Consider the following 27,677-nt stretch of genomic DNA (forward strand, 5'->3'; position numbering starts at 1 on the left):
ATAAGCTATAAGGAATGAATGGTTTGATCTTGTCATATGCTTATCTGATTTCCCGTCGGCGTGCAGTGTGTATCATCAATAATTCATGTATATTTTGTTTCCCATGGTAAACTACGCGTATGGGATAAAAGTAATCAGAGTTTAGATTACTTCATTCCAAACCGAGTAATATTCTGCCAGTCAGAATTAAAATTAAAAACACCGTGAAATTTGGATGTTTAATACGTGTTCCACAATGTTTTTAAATATTCCTAGAATAAATTAGAAATCAGAAAACTTATTTCGAATACGTACTTGATCGTCGTAATACATATTGAGTGTTGTTTTCTGATCTGAATGCTTATTTCTCACTATTATACATCTAATAAACGATATTAAAGTTGAAGATATTGTTACTTATATATCTATTTATATTATCTACTTATATATTTTTGTAATATTACAGGCGAAAGGCTAACATATGAATAAAAAATAAATAAAAATAAAATATTGATGTTAGAGGGTATACGATAAATAAAAATTGGAATACCGCAATAGAGTTAAATTTATATTTTGGCCCAGTCGCATGAGATACTCTTGCAACGAAATGGAAACGACAGAAATATCGATACGCTAAAAATTGCTTGTTTATGTTACGTCCGTACATATGCAGATTCTGATTCAAGGGAACCATCTATCATCGCTCAAATAGTACAATTTTTTCAGTGGCGGACATGAGACCACGACCAAGAACGACAGATACGTCGTTAAGATTAAATGTTCAATTTCGAGCATGTGGGTGACTTTCGGGAACAGAAGCAGTGCTTCGTCACTTCCAATCTTGATTGGTCGAAGAAGGAGAAACTGAATGAGAACGGGAACGATCGTCGATAGATATTTCCTTTACGCGAAAAACCGTACCTATTCAATTGAAAACACAAAGAAAACCGATTTCTACCCATCAGGAGTAAGCGGTAAATATCTCACGTAATAAATTTTATTTTGAAGTGCGGCGATGTATGGGAAAAACTATTGTCAGTATTGTCAATTGTTGCACAATTGAACTAATATTATTAGCGAAATTTTACAAGTTACTTACAAGTTATAAACTGCTTCTTGACAACAGCAACAACAGGTTTGATTTAAAAAAAAAAGAATAAAAGGAAATTTATAGAGATAAATCTTGCAGATTACACGAAATTCTTTTAAATAATTCTATACAGATTGTTGAAAAATTTAAGAGTATTTCCGCAAAGACTTTAGAAATAGAGATACGATCAGGAAATACAAAAGAAAATTGCCATAGTTTACATAATGTTATCACAAAAGTTGGAACCATTACGCCGCTATTTCCTCTACTTTCTCTCAGTTGTATTATCCTAATTTTGCTCAAATCAGTTGAATATACGTAAACGTCAGGGAAAAAGCAAGAACCAGAAAAACAACAGGAAGAAAACGACAGAATACTATTATACGCAAATGAAACACAGAAATTTATTTTTATACATTCTACAACTAATTTCTATCAATAAAAAATTTCATGAATAAAATTTTTTTTTGTTCGCAGAAGCTGGAAAAAATGAGAAAATTGAGGCAAAATAAGACGCGTATAGTATCGTTCGACAGTCGTAACTGCAACTCAAATGGTATCCTAGACGCTTGAACTTACAATTAGCTGTATGTAAGGCAGTAGGTTGACGAACTATTGGTATTCAGTCCTCCTTCAAAACGGTCTGCTAGCTAATATATTGAAATTCATGGCACGAACGAGCCACCGCAATCATCATGCGTACGAATATTTACGACTTAGGTAAAATAAGTCTAATATCATGTTGATAGCCGACCAGCAATGTTCGAAATGACATCGTGTAAATTTCAAAAGGTGAATAAAATACTGGTACCGTCTCATTTTTTACATTTATTTTACGTTTCACTCTACATCAATTGGTTTTTTGAAATATAAAGTATTGACCAGAAATTTGCAATCACTTTTCCAGCTGTACCAACATTGAATCACCTGTAATTTTATGATCAGAAATTTATTCGAAAGATTTATCAAAGTGAAAGAAATAAATTCTTTCAAACAAACCCCTTTACTTGGATTTGTCGGCTGACTTGTCGAACATAGTAAAATTCTAAATTAATTTCTTTTTCAAATTCTTGCGTTCAGAATTCTTTTATTTTCCGTTGAAATCGGTCATCGCCTTACGTACAAGCGAATCAGTGTAATATTTACCGCTTCTGTGAAAGTTTAAATCTACAATCAATTGCTTTCTACCGTTTATAGACAATTTACGCGGCATTAAAAAAAAGATAGTGAATCACTACATCGAATATTTCTGCAGTCATGGTATATCAATATTAAGAAACTGCACTTTTGCAAAGCATTTTAATTCGATTGAAAAACGCTACTTGATACATAGAAACGAAAGTATAATGACTAGACAGCGTATTTTTCAAATATCAAAGGAGGTTTTAAAAAAAAGAGAACCTGTGCATTCAGAATTCTACCAAAAAGTGGAAAAATTTGATGAAGCTACGCAGAGACGGAGAAGAAATAGGAGACAAAGTCGAAGCCCCGTGTGTTGTATGTAACCAACCTTTTGTTCTGTTAGCGTATTTGGTTTGTTCGGTATAGCTACGTACAGTTTCGACCCCTTCGATTTTCCAGCCTGGAGGGCTTGATCGTGGCCCGCCTACAAACAGGATCTGATTAGACGAGCGAACGGGTGTCCCGGAGAACCAACCAATCGATTCGAATTCAGAATCTCGAATTCACGATGGTTCGTGCCCTCCAGTTGTACCTGCGTATCCAAGTACTAGTACCAAGCTACCCAGAGCATCGCAACCCATCTAGATTTCCGAAGGCAGTTCGTGTTGCGATCTGACTAATGAAGACGGATATTGGAAGCGCACCTTCGATTCACATCACTGTCTCAGCACCTATTAGCATCTTCCAGTCTCTTTGGGGACATACATGCTCCTACAAATACACCTAACATCCCCGTTTCTAAATTAATACTGCATTTCTCTAATGTGATCACTCTAATGTGATCTTTCAAAAACAGACATCCTCTGCTTTAGTGCAATTTACTACATTTTCTATTTCACTATATTTTACTGTATTTTTTACAGTCTACCTATTTGTTATCTATCTTAATTTATAGTTATATCTATGTCTATAATAGTATCTTTATAAAAGAAAATATTCCCATTTAAATGACCGTTACGATTCTATTGATTTCTCTATATCGTGTTATAGAATTGTTATACATAGAAATATAATAGTCATATAAAAAGCAAGAACGAAGTTAAGAATACAAAGGAAATTTATAATATATATTATTACATATTAATGATAATTATTATTAGTATATTATTCGTATGACAGTAAGTTGCACAAATGTTGTTCATGAAATCCTCTGAAAGATTTCTAAATCGATATCGTTTAGTTTCTTTTAAGAAAAGCAGAATATGTAGGTTGTATTTCCGCTAAATGTAGGCTGATTTGTGTGACAACCTGTAGACAACGTTCATATGACCAAGTATCCTACACAGAAATATATCATACCAAAGATATGCTTGTGATTGAATAATTGTTATCAACTTTAGAATTCGCTAGATCCAAAATTTTAACTATGAACAATTTACTAAGTAAAGAACCAGCATTCGCTGTTATTGCAGTGAATTTTAGAACTCAAGTATTCATTGACAAACGAGAAATATGAAAAAAAAAACACTTACTGAAATAAATTTCTATTTATGCATGAGATAAAAACAGATTTATATTCGACCATTACGCGCAATGGTATTGTAAATTGACCAATAGATATGGATATTAAGCGCTGCTTTGACCTACATCAAGGTCTGGTTACCAATTAATATACGTTCCAGTCCACTGTGAATACACGACACACAAGTTGCATATAGCGCTATAGTATGTATCAATGTACGTATACGAAGTACTCGAATTTCTGCGAACGTATTTCACGATAACGGCAGATTACAATACCTAATGTGAATAATGAATATACGTCCATAATTCATACATCAAAGATAAATTCGCGACGTCTTCATAAGCCTAAATGAATTCTTCTTTGAAACGTATTTTCAACGAATGCTTAGAAATATATATATTTAACAAAAAAATTATACAAGATCAAAGACTCTCTGATACTAAAGGCAGTATCGCTTGCGTAAACAAGGTTCGTTACGCTTACCAACTTCGGATTATGAAATGCACAATAGAGTTCGTGTGGTTGCCGTAACCTTTTGGTTGATGTCGAGTATTCTGCGAGTATTCAATGGCTACAGAAAAGAACTGTGAAAGTCCGTGAAAAGAAAGTAAACTTTGATAGTCAAAGCATCAAACTTTCAATATGTATGACTATGATCAAATGAAACGAAGATCAACTTGTACAAACGCAACAAATAGCTGAGAATATATTATAACCTTGTAACATTGGTTTCATTTCTTAAGAAGTAATTATTATTATTACTTTTATATTAATATGCCAATTTAACTTCTTTTAATCGTGACAGCTAATCGATCGATTAAACTGAAGACTTTGATCATGCAATAGCCAATCGAAATACCGATATTGCAAATACCCCACGTCACAAAAGAACCTATCGACAAAAAAAAACACTATAATCTTGTCTCCGTACACCTTCTCTCAAATATCAAACGCCTGGTCTCTCGCCTCCCCTACCATTCTTTTTGCCTCTCAAACTCTCGCACGTATTTCTGTCTCTTTCATGTTCCTCTGTATTGTGTTTCCTTTCTTCGCTCGAATGGAATAAGTTTAGCGTAGGAAATTCCATTTGGACAAGAAGCGGGAAACTCGGAACGCTTCGAAGGAAAGTTTCATGGATAACTCGTCGAATTGTAAAATCAAGTAGCACGCTGCGTCTTCCTATCTTTCGTCCCGATACTATTGGAAACGAACGTTTGTACCGCGATCCTGATCGATAAGGCTACGTCCTTTAAAGCAACAACAGATTTCATCGAAGCGTAGATCGTTCGGATACTATCCACAGTTTACCGTAAATTTCTTTTGCAATCCCGTCGAACACGAGAACACGGTGGGCAATAAGAATCGAACCAGCGCTATGCAAGGCCGCGCGTGGTAGTGCAAACACTTTATTTGTTTCCCGGCTCGTGAAATCACTAAAACGCGAGGCCACTTTTTATCCACCGTACACTTCTCTTATGAAAATACAATCGCGAACAACGCGCGGTTTTCATCGATTCGAATCTTCTATGGTCGGTCGAAAATGGGATACACGCAAAAAGATAGATCCTTAACGAAAACACATTGCGAAAGAATCGAGTGTATTTTCACCTCGTGTTTCGTATAAATACGCGATTATCATTTTATACGATTTGATCGGAGTTGTTCTAACCATTTTCATTTTTCACGATTGAAATTTATATTCGAAGATAGCGTGCGCGCAATTCATGTTATACCAGTAATTTTATAGTTTGTAATTTCAACTTCTATTAATTTTATGGATTTAGAACGTGTATCTTTAATTTTATGGTGACAGCCGGTATATACTTTGTTTACACGATAATGAATTAATATAACGTGAAGCAAATCACTAGAAAGGGAATAGGAGTTCCTCGAATCGCGATTCGGCGTCTGTGTAATAAATTCATTGTGGGCGTTTATGCTTTTACGGAATATTTGAACGTGTGAAAATGCATATAATGCGTATACTGTATAAAAACGTACAAAATATGCAAAATAAACTAATAAGATTTATCCTTATATGTATTGGTTGCAATGTATTGATCAAAATATGAATTTACATAAACATCCGCAATCCAGTTATAGATCTCAATCAGTCTACTATATTTTATAAGAACCTAACTTTTAATTGAAAAGCTATAATAAAAATCATTACTTACGATTTCTCCAAAACAAAATTGACAGATAAATGGCCTTTTATGTATACATGATGCTCCTTACCTGAAACAAAAAAGGAGACGATTAGGTAATTAAAGTAACAAATAAAATATCGTTTATTATAAGTATACAACTTTCAAACTGTTAAATAAAATAATCAATTTAATAGAAAAGATATAAAATATTATTTAACTACATAATATTTTTACTATTCTCTAATCGCATGATATGTTAACAATTTTCCCTTACAAACGATCATGATAAAACCAGCTAAAACATTACGTATGTGCATTGGATTATATACTTGTTTTTCCAACATGAATAATTCACGATTTATATCAGGTGTGTACATAGGCATCTTTAAACAATCAATTTGGCAAACATACAACAGCGTTCAATCATAATTAATATACAGTCAGAATTTGTAAACACTAACAATAAATACCAGGTTGTATTGACTTATACGTTTCGCTTATTTATTCAGAAACACTATTTGGAATCCTTTAAATCACGAAATATCTTTACTAAGAAAACCTGTTTACAAACAAGTACTACAAGTTCAAGATACTCGACTCATTACGTAAGAAATAGCTGAGAGTAAATAAACAAATAGTTTAGTTGCTAGTATTCATCGAGACTCTATATCACTAACAAACATCAAATACTTAACATACATCAAATATTTGATTAATATTTGGATTTTGTACAGAGAACAAGATAAAAAGTTGCACGAGTCACATACATGTAACAATTTTCTTATTAGATCATGATATTCACTGAAGAAACGATTTGTTATATCGAATACAATGCAACCAATAGAATAAATAAAGAAATTGGTACGAAGAATAGCAAAATTATATGCAGTTCCCAAGTCATGAAACAAATGACATATTCAAAATCATAGTAGTGAAAGTAAGTCAAAGTTTCACATACTGGAATCTAGTCACGTATTTCTACTTTTAAAATCATAACTCCTTCAACATCACAATTTACTGAATTATAATTTTACCTTCTACCGCGATAACGAGTATGCCATCGAAAATGTCATTACTAGTTTCCTATAATAATAAGTCTTTTCGTCAAAAATAGCACTGAACTGACTTACACTACTATGGCTCTCAATCAACTGTACAAATTTCAAACAGTATCAAAATTGAAATAATAATTGAATGTCGTTGGAATTAATAAATTTAAAATAATCCACGTCGAATGACAATCTATTTCTTGGCCAGGTGGATGGTAGGCACGATTCACTTTCGAAATCGGCTAACTTCAGCCGGCAGCGGAATAATTAATAGTTTAATTTAAGTCCTCGCACCCGAAGGCGCGATTACGCGCAAATATTTGCGAAAAGCAGCCGGATCCGGTTGCAACAACGAGAGGACCGGCGTTCAGTTCTGATTTCGATTTCGATCTGGATCGATCGTACGTTACAGTCGAATTAACGGAAAGCCGCGTCGGGACGCAAGGATTACCATTATTTTCGTCCCGTGCAAATCCAGCAAATCCGTTCTACCGTACAAATATTCGCTTTCCCTGTAACTGCCGAACCATTTGTTCATAAATATTGATACGTTTAAAACCTCCAGCCAAATGAGGCATTTCACGTTTTAATTTCTTCCACTACCTACGCCTATGCCGAATGTACTCCACGATATCGCAGAATCATACTATGCGACATCGATATCACGACAATTTGCATTTAATTGGTTCGTATCTAGCTTTGCGAATCGATTGACTATTTATACTCCGAATGATTAAAATACAATCAACCGGTGCTACAATTCTGCACAATACATCAGGCCGGTTTAACGCTTTTTCCAATGCATTTTAATGTTTACATTTAACTTATAGATTTCAGATCTGTCGAAATCTGTCGGGAAGATATTCATCATATTCATGTTACATGTCAGATTTATGTAGTTCGTCGAAAAGTGTAGAATTTCGTCTCTGATTGTTTAGCCTATTATTATTTTAATATTTGGGTGATTTGATATTGCAAATGTGTCTCATCCATCTGATGTAATATACAGACATACTTTGAACAGGAAAATGTCAATACACAATATACATCTGTATTCATATTGGCAAAAATATAAATTTACATAAACGTCTGCAGTCTAATCATTAATAATTTTAAATGTAACGAAATAAAATAAAATCAGGAAAGTATAATGCAGGTATGGAACGAAGCGCACATTATATGTATTCAATAAATAGGGAATCCACTTAGGTTCCATCCTTTCAGTCTTTTTTTTTACAGATCTTCTTTTATAAATCTGTACATTACATTTTTAATTTTCGTTTATCGAGAAAAGCAAACTTCGCGTAATATAGCATTTAGGCGATGGATTCTGCACAGGAAAACGATAAAAAAGGTTCATATAAACAAATGCACTGTTTGACCTTCTTTTCGAGTTATAATAAGTTTTAAGACAGCGACGAATTACTTCGCGAGAGAATTGGACAAGTCTTTCAAAACAATACTTGGAGAAAAGGAAAGGATAATACAGTCAATGGTAAAATGTTTCCAGGTTTGTGTTTGGAAGCAAAGACGTCATGTTGGATAGGTCCCGCGAAGTTATACAGATACAGTTTGTTAAAACAAAAAAACTCGTCATAGCTCTGAAACAAGATCAAGCAGGTCATACGTATATATGAATTTTTTTTTTATTGTTTTCATGTGCAGAATCTACCGCCGAAATGGGTCACCTTGTATATTTTAAATAAAATTAAGCAAATATCACAAAATAGTGCGGCGTCTAAAGTCCAAAGAATCAACGACCTTTAATTTACGAAAAAACCACGAATGCATAAAAGTCAGCCGACAAAAGTAGATATATATATGTATGTATGTATAGGTATATTCCAATTGTTCAATCGATAGGAAAGTCCGTTCATTCATCCCTCTCGAGCATCTCTACAAGCGTACCGTCGGTTACACCGAGTCTTCCGCCCCATCTACCGAGAAACTTTTAGCAAAGAACGAGACCGACGTAAAGCCGGACCAGATTGGTTTACTTCTATGACCACTTCGCTTCGAATTTCCTTTGATCGTGCAGGATCCACCTCCGAAAATCTTTCGCGCTTCGTCCGTGAGGAAATAAAGTGGCCCTTTTCGATACCTGACAACGAAACTTTGTAACACGCTAAAGCCAGGATACAAATAAAGGTTTCTACAAGTGTTCATCTTGTTGGAAACTTATCGCAATCTAATAATACAATAATCCACATCGGATTTGTAAATATTGATTTTGGCAAGAATTGATTGAGAAGCCTGTAAGAAGAAGAAGAAGAAATAATGAATTCCTGAAGGAGGATGTTTCTTATATAAATTAATAATTCAGTGCATGTAATTGTACTAATTAATAAATCTGTTTCTTTAATCTAATAGCTGCGCGTATCTTCTCTTGTTAGTATAATATTATAGTTTGGATAACATCATTTACATACTGCATTATAATATTAGCACGATAGATATACATAATTGGTATAATGATAAACACCGATTACTCTCCTAGATATTAAACTAATTTCAACGGGGAAGTTATTGACAAAACCTTTATTCAACAACAACGATATTTAATAGGTATTACTATAAATGAGATGTTTGCCACTAATATAAGAGAATGAGTATCATTAATCTTTAAATTAGGTTAATCTCGTATGTCTCAATCTAGCTTCAATTTCAATCAAGTAAAAAACTTTAAACATATATTATGAGGAAATCTTTAGCATACATTCAAAACGGGAAATTAGGCATATTAATATTTTCTTCACAATTACGATAGACGATCGAAATAAACAATAGAGTCAATCGAAGATGATTCGAAGGTCAATCTAAATTTATTAAAACTTCCTGCGTTATCTTTTGTAGAATAGTAGTATTAATAATAGTAATAGTAGTATAATATTAATAATAATAATAGTAGTATGATCTGGTAGCAGAGGACTTGCAACATATGTGGCAATAATAAAACAGTTCTCAGTCCTTCTAATTAAATATAGAATATACGAAATTTGCAGTGAAATTTGATAGTATTTTATTTTAATAAAAATGGTCATTTTATAAGAGACGCAAAGGCTTTTGAGCATCACTACAGGACCTCTTCAAATATACGAAGAATTTTTAATTAAATTTAAATGTTCCTGTTACACAAGACAATCTTTTTGTACATATTTATTTATGTAAGACGTAAGATACCATGTAGCCGATTATACAGATCTAAAATTATTAGATTCATCTACACGAAACAAAATGCCTTGTGATGAACTTTCTAAGATAATCGCAGTAGCGCAGCAATAGATTCCACGTTCAAAGGACAAATGTACTAAATATTTAAAACTGCTCACTTTCCTAAAGATGAGATATTACATTCGTCTACGAACGTCGTACTAATTAGCACAGTGGCATTGCTTCGAACCTTCATGGTCCTCTCCTCTGGACTCTATTCAGTCCGCTTCGAGTTTACTATGACTACCATTGTCTGTTCAAACAATCCCTCGTGATTAATTCGGAACGTTTTCAGTGAAAACTATGACAAACCTGTGAACAAGCGGACAAGAATTCCAATGGAAGCACCAGGCGACTCACGACAATCAAAATTCCTAGTGACTATTGATCTGAATCATCATCAATGTGTTTTTCACCAGAGGTAGAGAGATCAGCGATAATTAAAAAAATAATACTTTTTACGTAGTGTCAATTCTTCCGTGACACTTGTCTCATAAAGACACAGTTCACAGCTATGTCCACATTTTCTATTACATTGCCAATTACGTAACACTTTTATGCGGTTAACTGGGAGTTGTTAAGACGCAGAAACGTAAAAAACTTTTATCTCAACCATAGAAACTATCTTTTAACATGTAGAGTTACGCAAAATGTTACACCATATCGTCAGTTTTCTAGAAAAATAGCATAACTAACAATAGGAAAAATATATTTATCTAAAAATTAGTTGGAAATGGAAAATTTACAGCAGGAAATTGTTAATTATACTCATCTATTTAACAATGAATTTCTCAACGAAATTTTTCAACGTCTTTAGATTTCGAAAATCTCTAACAAAATATTGTTTAGGGTGGTATATTATTGTTAACAAAATATCGAGGCAACTTTATTTTGGACTGTGGCACTGTTCTTATTACGTAGTATCTATAATTTTATGGGATAATTATCCTAAAGAAATGTTCTCGCAGATTAGCTATCTAGTTAAGAGCTAGATTCTAAGTTTTACGTTTATGGCGTAAGATAAACTTAGATTTATATATATATAGTATATATGTTAATTAAGTAATTACAACGTGAATCATTTTTGTATCGATGATTTTTTAAATATATCATTCTTCTACAGGTCGACGATATTTAATTTAACTTGTAATATGTAGATATAAAAAAGTACATTGTATCTATTTAAAATTTTGCAATAAAGCTTCAAATATTTTGTGTCACAGTCATATTACCGTAAAAATATAGCAGACCATTTGCATTTTAAGTAATAAATATGATACGAAATATAATATTTCGTGGCACAGAATTTCAAATAAAATTTATCTTGTTCCCAGTATTAATATCTGATATTGCCAATACTTTAACTAAATAAATCTTAATTAAATACCAAATAAATGAAATAAATCTGTCAATCGTAATTTATCGAGTGAAATACACAGTTTATCAGAGTTAACAATTGACAATTGATCATTTCAGCATGGATTATAGAGAAGAGACACGAGAAGAAAAAATATTCTAATTGCACAATTTGTGCTCTCGACAAAGAAGTATGCTTCAATAAAAATATTCTCGATATAAGCCATGGAAAAGTGGAAAATTGCGGTCTATTTTTAGGATCGATGGCATATCCCAAATAGACCGTTCTTTATTAAGGAAAGGAAGGGTTGAAGTTAGCGTACCGGCAGAAAGCCCTGGAAAAGTTTCGAATATGCATGGCTATGCAATTCGTACGATCCCTAGAGGCGCAAAAGTTGAGCGGATAAAAAGCGAGTGTAAAAAGAAAGAAAAGACGAATGACGAGAGAGACAGGAAGAAAAAGACGAAAGAATGTTTCGCGCGCGAAGCAGTCGACCATCCATTTTCATTCGTCTACCAGAAGACCAAACTTTCGGTCCCTACAAAAGGTATACATAATTTTGGCTAATTAATTCGAGCTCACTCAATTCATCTTTCAAAATCTAAAGGTAAATTGAATCAAGTTATTATTATTATCAAGTGTAGATTAAATTGAATCTAGTTATTCTAAGAATTTCGTTCTTACGATACAAGACCTGAATTATGATTTTGTCTCATTGATCGTTTACACTCGCATAATAGACATTTTCATTAGTCGAAATTATAATTTCTGGAAATATATAGGTTTTGGAGAAAATCGGTGTGTTTTAAAAACTGTATTAATAAAAACAAACAATATAAAATAAAATATGTCACTATTATGTACGTCAGTATATTTTAACATAATTTATAATGTCTATATCTATACCCTAAAGAAAATAAAACCAAATGATAAGAATGTAATACCGCTATATCTATATGTTATTTCCGCAATATAAATACTTCAACAAATGAGCAGTTGAAATACAAATTTCCTTTATACTGTATATTAAATTTCAGAAATGAAATAAGTACTTCATTCAATGTGTCAATTGATCTATGCAACTTATCGCAAAACACTAACAACCGCAAAAGGAGAAAATTTATAACAATCTATAAATATTGGGATTTTTCTATTAAACAAGAAATAAGTGGTCATCCAACAAATTCATACTAATTGTTAAGCGAAGTAATGAATATGCACTTTATTTGAAGTTATTTACAGCAACAAATTCATTACGATTCTGTTTACAGAGTTTAAAACTAGATTTATTTCTGCAGGTACACATAGTCATATACGAGGAATTACGTAGCAATTCCTCCACAAGTCTAATCTTAAAACACTGAATTTAATATCTGATATATAATACATACATATGTACGTACATTTCCAGCCAAAATTTGATTTCAGCTAATGTAAGATAATATAATCCACAGGTAGAAAGTAAATCGTTTCGACTAAAAGTTACGATCAATTACGTAAACGATTTTGCTTGACGCGAGAAAATTTCGATTACGCTTTAAATACGAAAATACCATTGCTAATCAGTTTGCATCGCGAAATTTGTAATTTCATTGCTCCCGTGCATGCAATGAGATAATCGACATTATCATAATAAAAGGAAATATTCTTTCAGTATATTCTTAGCTTCCAAATGAATGAGAACGAACACAATAATATTGATAATATTATACAACAGGAAAATGAATGATTCCTACGAATGCAAAAGTATGCGTATTAAATAAGTAAAGAGATAGAAATATAACAACCTTCTACTTATCGACAATTTTTTCCCAGTCGTTCAAGGTTCTTCCTTCCTGCATACAAATATTTCCTATAACGTGCAAATATGTGTAAATCGATAAACGCAATCACAAAATTGATCAAACCTTTTTTATCTTTTTTTAAATCACAATGTAGCACGATCTCGAGTATGATAATTTGAGAACATAACAGAAAATCGAATGCTACTTTCAATGTGCATTCATGAGTAGTCGAGTACATCCGTCCCATAAACGGTTATCGATGAACGTGCACATTATAGTAGCGCAATAAGAACTGCGCAATCAATCGATTTTCGGTAGTAATTCCGTTTTCATAACAGTCACTCTCGTAATAGCCACAAAAATAACGACACGCTTGAATTAGAAACCTACCTGTTCCCATCTATAGACGAATTATCATTAATTATTAAGCAATAAGATACATTAACTTTGTTGCCTACATATACATTAACATTCAAAAGTATCTTGATTTGATTCATATTAACATTCAAAAGTATCTTGATCTCTTTAACATATATAATCGTAATTACAACTATTATATATAATTACAGTCGGTAATATACGTAATTCAATCACAAAATTATCACGACTACATATAGGAAAAGCTAATATACAGAAAAAGGATTTGTAATTGCAGAAAATGGCTACATTAAACTAACTATTTTTCAGACATTTATTTTACTGGATACTAAATTCATTAAAATTTTTCTGTATGTATATATATATATCTTTTATATTCATATATGAATTCATATTTCATAAGATCAATTTTAAAGCTAGAAACACACTACAATTAAGTACAAAATTAATATATGTATTCCTTGCCTTAAATTGTATCATACACTACCTAATTATCCCGATTCATTAAATATATATAAACAGTCAAAATTACGTACTGTATTTAGTTTGTATTTTATAAACGAAGTTAAAATATGTAAAACTGGTATTACTCTTTTTTTCTGAATCAAGAAGAACATAAACTACATTTTCTATTTTTATCTTGTAGAATTTTTGCGAATGTAGTACGTACGTAGTTTTATAAACTAATTCTTAAACAAAACTCTCGTGAGAAGCAACGACACGAAATAAACCTATAACTTTCGCGAATTCGAAACTCGAAGATGCATGCTGCATTATTAAAATGACAACAGCGACGCCAGAGAAAATATTTGGCTAGAATCCAATAAAGGATCGCACAATTCCACCGTAACTCTCTTTCTCTCTCTCTCTCTCTTTCTCTTTCACCGCAAGTCCTTCTAGAACAAACCGACCGGATTAAATTATAAATTACGACAGAGAGCAATAGCAGGAAAAATCAACACGTGACGATGCGGCCGGATATTCCGAGAGGAACTTTTTCGAATTTACGGGTAGACGCTCATAACATCGAAATTCAAGTACACCAATAAACACAGACGCACTATATATTATACGCTGACACATCACGTCCGCCGTAAACTTTTATTCCCATTCAAATTCTCTTTGATACGATTTTTAAAGTTTGCTTTTACGAGCGAGCCACTTTTACTTAATGATCGCCTAAAATTGCTAGAAAATCATTTTACTACGCAAATAAGCCGTGTAGCTCGTTCTATGGAAACTAATCAAAATATAAATGCAAAAAACCGTAGATATAATCTTCGCTCTGTGATAAAAAGGTAGCGCATCCCATAAATTAATCAATTTTCGATCTTTAAGAAATTTTATCATATAGTATGTTCTATTACTGTAGGAACTTAAACGGAACAGTCCTATCAAAACATAAACTTTTCTTTTCTTTTTATTTGGTAGAATTTTTACAATCAATTCTCATTGAGAATTATAAGTAAATTATTTTGGCGTGGTACTGTAACTTGGATTATAAGTGTTTATAGTATGTTTGATTCTAGTTAAATCTAATGCTTAAATCTAAAGGGTAATGTCTTTTTAGTCTGCGGATCTGATCCGTAGTGTTAAGTAATTGGGTAACTAATGGGTTTTGGTGGTTGTTAACTCTTATATTATATCTGTTACTGAATTTGAATATTTCTTCTTTAACTGTAGGTAAAACAAAGTTTCTTTGATAGGAAAATAATATTTCTCAAAAATTATGAATAGTTAATAATTTACTATAGTGACTGCCACGACTATACCTAATGAATGGAAAGATATTTTTGGGAACTGAAGATAGAAATTAAAGGATTGAATTAAGGGAACGGAGACTGTGACGGATAGATTATACTTCAAAGTTTTTAAGTGATCATAAACTAAACATCAGTGAAGCCAGCCAAGCGAAAACTCGACGAAATAATACTGTTGCTAGATCAAACGGAACAGAGAAATAAACATGATAAAACTGTTTCGTTCAAGCAAATTGAATAACTTTTGCTCAGAAAGGAAACAAACAGGTTAATAAAGCCAGATAAGCTTAAAACTTTATTTATATTTAGAAATTACTTCGACTTTTCGGCGTAATTGCTTTTAAAAGAACAAGATTCTCATCAACCTAAAGTCGTTTTAAATAACTCTAGACATTTGCAACAAGATAAAAGTAACAAAACTATTCTACAACAAATTAAAGTTACGTATAAATGAAGAGTAACTAATTTTTAAGTTATTCTCGTGTAAGAAATAAAAAATGTGACTAAGAACAATTTAATTCAATACAAATGTCCACCTAATCGTAAGTTGCAATGTAATTTATTATCAGAGGATTGTATCTTTCCGTTAATTAAATAAATAAAGTATTTGCATGACTTATCTTTAATTCTCTGATAAAATTATATCTTCTTACAAATTACCAAGTAAAAAGTATCCTAAGTGAATTCTAAGCGAGAATGTTGAATGTTACACTTATTAGAAAAGATACGCGAACAATATTATATTCTTATAAGATTCTTCACAGAATCATATTTACTTCTTCAAAAGTAAAAGTTCAGCTACGTCAAGTGACATTGCAACATCTTTTCCTTCTCATAATTAACCGCGTTCTCTCAACTATTGTTTGCTACATTGTTGTACAACCACTCAGTTAATTCATCTGGATTTTTCTCACGGTGACACAATCTTAATAGACATAAAATTTCTTAAACATACAGGCACAAATTATAACACGTAAACTTGGTATTAAATTAACAAAATAACTGTAAATATTATAGATTCTTCTGATACGAATATTCGTATACGATAACTGGATTCCCTTACACAATAATTTGCCAATCAATTAAAGATTTACCAAACAATTACATAATAACTTGCCAACCTGCGCAAAAGTTTGTTTAATCTATAAATAGAATTCAATTTTTAAATTGTCTTCTTGTAAGAAAAGAAAAATATAACTTATCAAGTTATTTTCCTGTAATCTTCATATTAATTCACCGTGTGATCATCAATGGCTTAAAACTATTAGGATCTACCGTCCTCAATATTCATAGATATCATCAACTAGGCGTTTTAAACGTTAATTAAAATCAGTGCATAACGGTTCGCATGGTCGAAAACCGGACCAAGCGGAAAATTCCTCATCACAAAATGGCCTCGTCATAAAATTCGTTCAAAGCCCCATATCCATCCAGGTATCGTCCACCCTTTCACGCAAAGGTATTTCAATAACTGTTCACGATGTCCTAAAAGTATGCTGAAATTAAACCTACTCGTGACGCAAACCCACAAAATTCATATTTTTTGTAATTGCACTCGTGGAACGCTTAAAACACAAGTGTTCACATTTTTCTAAATTTTGATTAGTTTTTACCTCAACTTAAACAGAACGGTTTTCAGATTTATAATATTTTACCAAGCTTACACTTAACCGTTCAAGTCTGAACAATCTCATCAAACCAGGCCGGACCAGGGTGTAGTGAGTTTATAAAAAAATCAGGTTTAAAATTAACACGCTTCGAGTGTCGGAGCAAGCAAATTGGCAGAAATATGAGGAGATAAGAAAAAAGGACCTAAAATCTGAAGCATGGCCGTACGAAAGGATTTTGAGCGCGCAGTCAATGTATTTTATATGAGCCGCTTATTTCTCAAATCGGTTGTCTCTACAAAACAGGAAGTGGGGAAAATTGATGATATTATACATATATGATAATATGATATGATCGAGATACGATCTTTTTTTTTTTTGTTTTTTTTTGGAAATGTAGAGTTAACCACATTGGCCTGTGAACAGCTCTATACAAGATATTGAAATTGGTTGAAATTTATTGAGATTTATTGAAATTAATTGAAATTTATTAAAATGTATTGAGATTTATCGAAATTTATTACAATTTATTTCTATTACAATATCTTCAATTTCTCTTTCTCAATTACCAATTTATTGAGATTGTAATTAATATTTGCATTTCTCTTACTTATAAATGAGACATCATTATTTATAACCAGACTGTGGGTGTTACAGATTTACGAATGCTTAAAAATGCAGAAATACTGGTAATGCACATACTGTTCAAATTAGATGAATATTACGTAAACACTGAAAGAGAACATTTATAAATGTAATTACTAAATGGTGCAGATGTTAAAAGTCTCAAACAATGAGTTTATTAATAAATGCATACATACATACATATATTCATATTAATCTTGGTTTGTGAAAAAGAATAAAATACTTTTTCAGAAAATACAATTTTAACAACTAACTGTCATCATATTTTTTCATTTTATACATGTAAAATATACGATCTACATGCATACGCGCATGAGTTTAATATATTTTATTTTTGCATTATATTGTTGCAAATAATTTTGATAGAATATTCTCTTATAAGTCTCAATTACAGACTTTTGTATTTTTGCCATTATTACAGGCGTGTAGCCTCCTAATTATTTTCATCGTATTTACGAAATCATCCTGTAATTCCACTAGCGCCTACATAGCACAAAACCATAAAACTTTTTTTAATATCCAACATATAAAAGAAAATTCAATTCTACTAACAACAATGTAACATAAGAACGATATAAAATTTTCGCTTAGATATTTTGATATAAAATGAAAACCGTCATTCACAGCAAAACATATTTCTATGGAATCCATATATCAAATAAAAATTGATTGAATATAAAAGAGAATCGATAAATCTCAATCAGAGTTAATGAAAAATAATGTAACCACTTACAAGAGAAGCGGAGTAGCAAAAAGTCGTGCAACTAAACACACAGGGGCGCGTGCCCGTTCCCAAAACACGTGGTTCAGCAGCGCATGAAAACAAGTTCACGGATACCTTTCTCCGCACGATCAAAGTCACATTCCACAGTAGACACATTACGCGTAGCGCGCTATTTATTTCACAGTTACCGTAATACACTTATAAACGTAACAAACTCTAATAAACGAAACCAACTACATAACTTAGTCTTCGAAAAACGCCAACCACGTTTACGAAATTTCACATGCGATATAAATCTGTTATTGCGAACGAGACATCTCGACAATCGAAACTGACTATCGAAGTCGACTTTCGATGTTGACATTTCATCTTATAAAGCAGACATTTCTAATCCTATTAGAATGACGTACGTTATAATCCTATTAGAGTCATAAATATGGAGAAAATGTCAACACAGCGCGTCTATAATGCATATGTTTAACAACAGGATAGTAGTATCCGAAGATGTAGCGTATAGAGAACAGAGCTCATCGGTTCAGGTTGAAGTGGGGCGCACGCGAAATACAGGTGTGCGAGGAGGACAGCAAGAGCACGTGACACGTGAAACGCACGCTTGGTTGAAATCACGCGATTTTATACCCACAGAGACGAAAAATGGACTCAGAGATTTGACGTAATAAAGAGGAGAAAACCGTCGAACGAAAGAAAGGTAAGAAGAGAATGAACGATGAGGAAAAGCGATAAAAGGGAAGTGGCACTGGCAGAACGAGCATTAGCAGTCCAGTTGGTTAGGTTGGTTGGTGTGCGTCTACCAAGCGAACAGGCAGGCAGACAACAAAGGTGAAAAGAGAGTAAGAGTGTGTAAAAGAGAAAAGAGGAGGGTCGAGGTCCTTTTTGTAATAGCTTACCTCGTGCGCCCGGGGATGCTGGTGACTGCAGTGACGATGCTCGAACATTCCACACACAAGATCCATACCACACACCACGATGATGACAACGAGGAGCAATACGACGGTGCCGCATTGCATCTTCAACCGCACTCGAGCCGCCATCACAGACGACGCTCGCGCTCGCAAAGCATGACACATACTGAACGCGCCTGCCGACGCCGCGCATTTATATAAGCGTCGCGGCACCCAGCGCCGCGCCACTCGCGTTCGATACCTAGAGCGCGGCAGACGCTCTCTGCTGTCGCCGCGATAACTCCCTCGGGAGTAACCTGCAAAGAAATCGAAGGGTTACTGTCATAAATGCTGTGAAACTACCTTGTATTATACTCCTTTTTAACAGCTTATCGAGTAATCTTTCTCGATGTTTCTATAAGAAATCATTTTTCTTTGTCTAGTAGTTTTGACAGGAAAATAATTTTATTATCGTTTTATTAAGTTTTCTAATTTCTAATAACATTTTTTTTTTTACAAGAGTCTTGTTAGTCATTTTATCTTTACGTACTGATAATCTATAATTTTTGTGTGAGAGAAATTCATTTTGTTTCACATCACAATTTGGCTGATACCCACACAATTATTTAATGGAAGTAAGATGTTTTTGGGAAATATGAGAACATTGTATGAAAATATTCTTTTCCCAAAATTTAAATTTAAAAAATTGAGAGTATTATAATGTCATTTATGCAAAAGCTAAGGTATAAAAGTATTTTTTATAAATATTCGAAAAATAGATTTGTTCCTAAGTTCGAGATATAATTTATGTTACATTCAAGTAATATTTATTCTGTAATAGATGAATATTTAAGAATACCTAATGCATTTATGATATGACTTATGTTTTTAAAAACATACTAAAGGAGGTAATATGTACAGAGTACTATATAATATGTACTAGAGTTAAGGTAAAAAGAAAGCAAAAATATTTGGAAAGAAATATCAATATTTTATTCAACACATTATGTTACAAAGATAACCTGTACTTTGTACAATTTCTAAATTGTAATTATTAAATATTTAACCTTAATCTCACTTACACTAATATTACTATGAGAGATAGTAACAAATTGTATAAATTATATATTTAGTTTTTACATATACACGATATATGACATGTACGATAAATGAAACATTTTGCCCTTTTAATTTTTGCATATTTCCGCATACCAATTCTTGCTTTTTACACAATTCATACTAACGCAATGGGGGCAACGTGTTAAAAACATGGGACTCACTGGCTTATTCGATTTAAGGTGAGAAGCAACGATATCTGCCAAAGCTGCTATAAACGTAGGATGATCATTAGGTGCAGCAGTTCTCCGTATTTTTTCAATGCCAAGCTAAATACAAAAGAAGGTAAAAAATGCTTCTCCGTAGTTAGATTCTCTTTTTCTGAATTAAAAGTGATATGCAACACTTACTTCCTCAGCTAATTCTTTGCAATACTCAATGTCCAATTCATGAAGAGTTTCAATATGTTCGTTAACAAATGCTATTGGAACTATCATGAAATGCTTTTTGCCTTGCTTTACATACGCTCTTATTGCGTCATCGGTAAAAGGCTCCAACCAAGGTATAGGTCCAACCTAAATATACACAGTAATAAATCAGAATATAAATTAGCATAAATTTTAATGTATTTCGTTGTATGGTTTTAACTATTCGATGGAAAGAAAAATGTGGCAAATGTTGTTTATTTTCAAGTGAACTATAACGAGGTGCAATAATCGAGATACAATTTCATTTAAAAAGAAATAGACTTTTCCGTAGAAGAGGATATAGCAACGGTATCTCATTTAGCATATCAAAGAATCCGTGAATTTTAATGAACCAGTAAATGTCAAAAACTTTGTAATTTTACTCCTAGCAGTTTCACTATGCATGATATATTTGGTGTGACAGAATTCATTCTTTTAAAAAGAATATGTCAATACGTTGCATATAACATTCCATTTAACAAAACGTGAATAATTTCGAAAACTTGGAAAGTATCACATTCAGAATAAAACAAATATCACCGTGTGTTTTTTATATATATAATTTTCGTATTGAATGCTTTTTAGTAGGATTAAACATAACGAAAATATTAATTTTAATATTAAATATTAACGCCAATTTTCGGTTTCTTGTCTTGTACAATCAAGTGCTAGCTATTAATTATTAGTAAATAATTTAACAATGAAGTTACCTTTAAAATCTTATAGAAAAACTGTATTCATAAATTTATCCTCCTCAAATAAGGAAATATTGCTTCAGTATAATTAAAAATAAGTAAAATTGATTACTAACACGAAGACAATGTCTATACCTTTGACTGCCATACCAATTTGTATGGGTTACAATATTGTAATTTTTCCATTACTACGGCAACTGTACCTGCTACCTCAGATGCATAAGTATCGCCCCTAGATACGGCCTAAAATACAGTGCAAAACGCAATGTTCAAGTAACTGTAATTCACATCAATTTGCTCTTAATACTGAAAAGTAACCTTCATTGGTAGCGAATGAGCCGAAAATAAAATTATGACATCGTCCCTTATATCCTTAGGGAACTGAGCTAATTCCTCTTTAATTCTTTCTGTAATTGTCTCTATGAACAATGGATGCGTTGCCCATCGATCTATTACGCTCCACTTCATGTTAGAAGGTAATTTTCTGTAAATTATGAATCTCTGAGTACTGTCTAATACATTTTTGCACTGTATCGAGATATTAATTTATCTTATCATTATGTTTCGATAAATATACTTCAGAAGGATTAGTTATGAATATAAAGCAAAATGCGCACTAAAATGGCAGCACATTCTATATTCTAATAAATTTTTCGTTTTAAGGTCTAAAGTTAATTCTTTGTGCTTTTATGTTTTCATTAATTAAAATATTTATTATGTACATAAATGCATATTACAGAATATACAATTTTTTATATATCACGAAAAAAAAATGAAATGACGTGAAACGATAAGATATTATGATCAATCTCTGTGATTAAATATACTTATTAGATTTTATTTATAAACATGTGTATATATATATGTAAATTTATTAGCACATTTTTTGCAAGTTATTTGTTCTTTTATTAGAAATATAGATAGCTTAGAATGCTTACAGTATGTGCACGCTATAATAATTTTATCTTTATCAAATATCTTTATCAAATAAAAGTCGAATAAAGGATCTTTATAAAAGTCGAATTATCTATGTTTAGTAATGAATCATATAAACACGAATAACATAAATAATATACATGTTTAAAGGTTTGCTTCATCTTTAAAAAATTATATACAATAATTTTCGACATGCTAAGAAAAGATTTTGCATAAAAAAATATTCGTTGCATGCTTGATTACACATCTATGTATATCGTATTGTCCAATCTCTACTTATAAGTAAGTTAAGTTTTCTCTACTCTCGACGAAAGTTTCGTGTCGTAAATACGGAGATTTAAAAGACTAGTCAATTGTTTATCGGGCAGTCAAAGAGATTAATTATACCTTTCATACTAGCTAAAGAAAATATTTAAAAAAATCAACTATAGCATGACTTAAGCAAATTAAATATGACACGGAAAAATATATGCGTGTGACATCTGAAGAAAATGAAAATGTATGAGCTGCCTGAATATTTTTTTTTCTTTATAAAATATTAGTGAAAAAAGATGATTAATCATATTAAACTAAGTATTATGTAATTTCAAATTCAAAACAATTTGTAGAATAATAAATAATTACAATTTTTATATCATATGTATTTTTATATCATGTATGATTATATTTATAAAATACATATCTTAAAACATGCTAGCACTTTAGTGCAGTGGTAATAGATTTTAACATCTTCACATCTACTTTAAAATGTATATAATACACTAACAACTTTTAATTCTTTTATTGTAATCATATTGCAAAAAGAAATCATAAGTAACTACCTGTTCAAATAATATTTATATATTTCAATAAAACTCGATCCACTTGTGGCACAAGAATATTGAGGATATTGAGAAAAGACAACTGTATGTTCAACTCCATCTCTAAAATGAAAATGTATATATATATTGCTTAAAAGAAAATTATTTGTTACATTTTATTAACTTTATTCAGTATTTATCTTCAGTTGATGATATATTCTATCTTTCTATATCTATATTTAGCATTCTTACTCTTCTATCTTTTGCAATGTATCTTCAGTAAGGGGATTAGCATAACGAAATGCAATATAATGTTTATGAGGTGCAGTTTCTGGTGAAATATTATCCAATTTCTCACACAAAAGTTTACCCTGTGTGTTTGTCCATTCTAAAATGGGAGATTTGCCACCAATTTGTGAATATTTTTCCTGTACCTTGGGAGTACGGTATATTGCCATCCAAGGACCTATTTGGCTGTAATACATATTGTTACATGGAATCTTAACTTAACATTGATTTGGTTGCTATAAATTATCAAAATTCACCAAACTAAACCTTTGGAATGGCAGTTGAATCATATCACGATCGGTCATTATACGTAATAAGTACTCATGCACCTCATCGACCCCACTGGGACCACCCATATTTAACATTAAGATACCAGTTTTTGGTTTAACATTATTTTGTTTTAAATTTGTTGTAGAAAAGTGACGCCAAGGCAAAATGGAAGATTTTGCACATTGTTTCCCTGAATACCGACATAAGAATATATTTAAAAAAGTAAATACTAAAGCAAAAATTAACAGTACAAAAATTATATATAAGAACATACTCTGGTTTTAACATCAAAATATTTAATACATGAAATAATACTAGACTTAATTTTCATATTCTTATTTTATTACAATATATAATTTGTATATTTTTACTATCTAATGGTTTGCATACGTATGTGTAAACTACTTTAACTACATAATAAAAAATCTAAAATACCTATATACAAATATAAAATGTATATAATATATATTTTACTTACCAATTTGAAGTACGTTCATTAATTTACTAACCATCTTTAACAAATTAACACTTTCGAAAAGACAATTTTATCTGTCAAATACTTGCAAATATTGTGATTCTTGCACAATCACGCTTATGTGGTATGTCTTATTCACTGTATCATTAAAATATAGGTTAGGCTTAGGAGTGAGGTTATGTTCGCCTAGTAGAATTCCGCATAACGTAAGTAATTATATGTTCACGTCAAATTAAATTTTAGACACGCTCTTTTGTTATAAATCACTGATTTAATGAAAATACAAAAGATAACTAGGATTAATACATTTAATACATAATATTACGATTTAATCATAATCTTCGTACAGTCAAAATAAAATCATGACAGATAAAAACATTGAAGAACTCGGACCATCGGATTTAGGCACACGTGATTAGTAAGTAATACATACCGTATTCGTAAATGTGAAACACTCGATAAGCATTACTTTATGTCACAATTATGTTTCAGTTGGGAGAGGATTTATTCAGAAGAACTTGATAATTTTAAAGAACACGGAGATGTAGGTGAAATATGGTTTGGTAGAAATAATACACTAAAAGTCATACGGTAAGTTATTCGAATAAGACACGAAAATTTCATGTAACAACGCGGAAAGTATATGTATACAAGTACACGTATATAATAGAAGCACTTTTCACGTAAACAGTACAGTATTTTACTCGTGAGACTAGTGCTGCTATCTTTCGTAAGTTATAGCTACTAAAATATGTATCATGAGAAGATAAAATCTTTAAATCTCTTATTCAAATTCAAATAAGATAATTTCTACTTGTTTTTATACGATTGAGCTTATAATTAGAATAATTATGATGATAATTATACATATGTATAATAATTATATAATAGTAGCAGCTCCTATAATTTTATTCATATGTACATATTATTGCTTATTATATGATCGGAGCTCTGGTATAATCATTTAGCATTAAATATTTTAGATATTATCTTATTTTTATATATCTTCTTTTTATATTATATATGTTTTTAAATGTATTCCTTATTAATATTCTGTCTAATATTTCAGTTGGATCAATACGCAATTAAAACTTAACAAAGATGACAAAATAGTCGATATAGGATGTGGAAACGGAATGACATTAGTGGAACTTACAAAACAAGGTTTTGAAAAATTGCTAGGTATAGATTATTCGGAAAAGGCAGTGGACTTAGCTCGTGAAGTACTGAAGGAAAATAATATATCACACGTCGAATTAAAAGTTTGCGACATACTCGATTCAGAAAATTTTAATTTACCGATTGACTTTAAATTAGTACACGATAAAGGAACTTACGATGCCATCAGCTTACATCCAGAAGATCCTTCGTCAAAACGGCAAAAGTATATAGAAAATATATACAAAATTCTGTTATCTTCTGGTTACTTAGTTTTAACTTCATGTAATTGGACTAAAGAAGAAATAGAGAAACATTTTCAAAATTGTAAGTTATATTACTATTTGAAGCAACAATTACATTCATTAATAACGAATTAATCTTTATGATAACATATATGACAATATTAATAACATTAATATAATTTACAATATTTTAGATTTTGACATCTTACATGTGCTTCCTGCTGACACATTTGTATTTGGTGGACAAACTGGAAACATTGTAACACAATTAGTTCTCCAAAAGAAATAATAAAAAGGTCGATTAACAAAATATATGAAGTATTCCATTTATTTACTTTTTATAATTGACTCGTATAATCTACAATTAATATGTTATTAAGAAGTACGGTGATACATATGTTCAGAATACAGACAAAATTTATTAGTGCATAATATATTCGTGCTAATAACATATTAAAATAGTGGAGACGAATAGTACAGTTCGTTATTATGCTATTATCAATTTACAAACGTTATAAAATGCTATGCATCATAATCGAAATAAATATTACTGTCCATTTGTGTTCTGATAAATTCGCATTAACGTAAATTATTAGTATACATATTATTTAGTTGTATAGTTATTACATAGTTTGTTTCATACAGTCATTGGTACTTGAGGCATTATTGGCATGTTAAAACTTCATATTATATGTATTTACGTACGTCTAACTGCTACATTGGGATTATCGATTTAAAATTTGCTAGCTGTAACTACGAATAAATCGTGAACGAAAAGGCATTATTTTTTTACTTATATAGATACTAAATTGAACGATCTGTAATAGTACTTACTATATTCTATTTAATAAAATTGTGTGATAGTAATATCTTAAGTTACGACAACTTTTTTTATAATATATAGAATGAAGTTGTTATATCATATAAAATTTCATTAGGCACGTTAAATTTTAATAACTGAACTTTTTACAGAATTGAAATTTTAAAGAAATGTTGTTCAAAAATAAAAATTAATAAACATAAAGTGTCCTAGTGCGGGTGATATAATCAGCTAGGAACCAAGATGAAGAAAAAACAAATTTTTTAACTTGAGACACTGTTTTCGTGAAAATTAAATTCGAAAATTCGTCGAATAGATATAGCTAATTACCGACCTCACAAGTAATATGATTTTACTTAACTTTTTTACTTTACTTTCTTTGTTTAAAGTCACATATTTGAGAAAATTGGATTTGAAATAGAAGTGATCAATAGCCACACCGAGTGCACGTATATATACTTCATGAATTTTGAAACTCAATTTTCTCGACTACACGTGAAATAAAAAAGCATTATTCTCTTCTCCGTCTTTCGCATATACGATATAATATCTTCCTACTTGATCATATAATCTGTCTTGAGACATCTTGTATATTTATAGTTAGAATTACGTAGCGCTACTGAATCTTTGATACAAAAGGAGTAGATCATAATTTCGCAAATGATATTTGAATGAAATTATATTTTATCATATAACACGATATTATATATATAATATAAAAAGTCAAATTTTTGTATTCTCTAAACTAGTGTAGATCAACTTAGATTAGTCTAGAAATGAATTGACAAACTTTACATGAAACGAACAAATTCTATTATTACTTTCGATAATTTTCAAAAGAAGAACTGACTTCGCAGTTTAATTAATATAATCAGTATCATAAGCACATTATAAAATATTCAAACGAAGTTAAACATAACTATGGTACATATATGTTAATGTTCTATACTCTAAGAAAATTATAAACTTTACATGTACATGCAACTAAATACAACTAGACAACAAATTGCAGAACAAAGTGTTTCGATCATGAATTAAAACTCTTTGCTTATATCTAAGTCGTTGATTCTAATATGTCCCGTGAATTACCTAATATTCTGCACTAATATAATTTTTATTGCAAAGTTCCAAGTATTAATAATACGTATAAATATTTAAAAGATAAGAATCAATAATCATAGACAT

The 27,677-nt window shown here is 31.2% G+C and overlaps 3 protein-coding genes and 1 long non-coding RNA gene across 5 annotated transcripts in view; 1 reads left to right on the forward strand and 3 right to left on the reverse strand.

The window, feature by feature from the left end:
• Positions 1-24,831, reverse strand: part of LOC100743380 (leishmanolysin-like peptidase) — a 211,686-nt gene extending 186,855 nt beyond the window's left edge. Inside the window, exons 1-2 of the mRNA XM_003489547.4 lie at positions 24,703-24,831; positions 19,289-19,599 (exon numbers count right to left, since the gene is read on the reverse strand). Coding sequence (XP_003489595.1) covers positions 19,289-19,468 — 180 coding nt within the window. The 5' untranslated portion in view covers positions 19,469-19,599; positions 24,703-24,831. The remainder of the gene's footprint in view (positions 1-19,288; positions 19,600-24,702) is intronic.
• On the reverse strand, positions 1,444-19,001 carry LOC105680775. Its single transcript, XR_002946708.2, has 3 exons — positions 18,390-19,001; positions 2,069-5,954; positions 1,444-1,996 (listed from the first exon to the last, which is right to left on the reverse strand). It is a non-coding gene; the product is annotated as an uncharacterized LOC105680775 (long non-coding RNA).
• Positions 20,392-24,938, reverse strand: LOC100743501 (ferrochelatase, mitochondrial). Its single transcript, XM_012385724.3, has 9 exons — positions 24,703-24,938; positions 24,273-24,407; positions 23,792-23,984; positions 23,489-23,710; positions 23,258-23,359; positions 21,819-21,984; positions 21,636-21,743; positions 20,749-20,913; positions 20,392-20,667 (listed from the first exon to the last, which is right to left on the reverse strand). Exons 2-9 carry the CDS (start codon positions 24,304-24,306, stop codon positions 20,470-20,472), a joined length of 1,188 nt encoding a protein of 395 aa, XP_012241147.1. The 5' UTR covers positions 24,307-24,407; positions 24,703-24,938; the 3' UTR covers positions 20,392-20,469.
• Positions 24,365-26,436, forward strand: LOC100743745 (EEF1A lysine methyltransferase 2). 2 transcript variants are annotated; one of them, XM_012385725.3, is made up of 5 exons: positions 24,365-24,475; positions 24,619-24,687; positions 24,762-24,860; positions 25,339-25,754; positions 25,867-26,436. In XM_012385725.3, the coding sequence occupies exons 2-5, from the start codon at positions 24,632-24,634 to the stop codon at positions 25,959-25,961; spliced, it is 666 nt and encodes a 221-aa protein (XP_012241148.1). In that variant the 5' UTR covers positions 24,365-24,475; positions 24,619-24,631; the 3' UTR covers positions 25,962-26,436. The 2 variants fall into 2 exon arrangements, with proteins under 2 accessions (XP_012241148.1, XP_003489598.1); XM_003489550.4 differs by lacking the exon at positions 24,365-24,475 and having other exon boundaries at positions 24,546-24,687.
• Positions 26,437-27,677: the final 1,241 nt, after the last annotated feature.

The sequence above is a fragment of the Bombus impatiens genome, unplaced genomic scaffold (genome assembly GCF_000188095.3).
Source record: "Bombus impatiens unplaced genomic scaffold, BIMP_2.2 scf_0344, whole genome shotgun sequence".
In the NCBI taxonomy this organism is placed as follows: domain Eukaryota; kingdom Metazoa; phylum Arthropoda; class Insecta; order Hymenoptera; family Apidae; genus Bombus; species Bombus impatiens.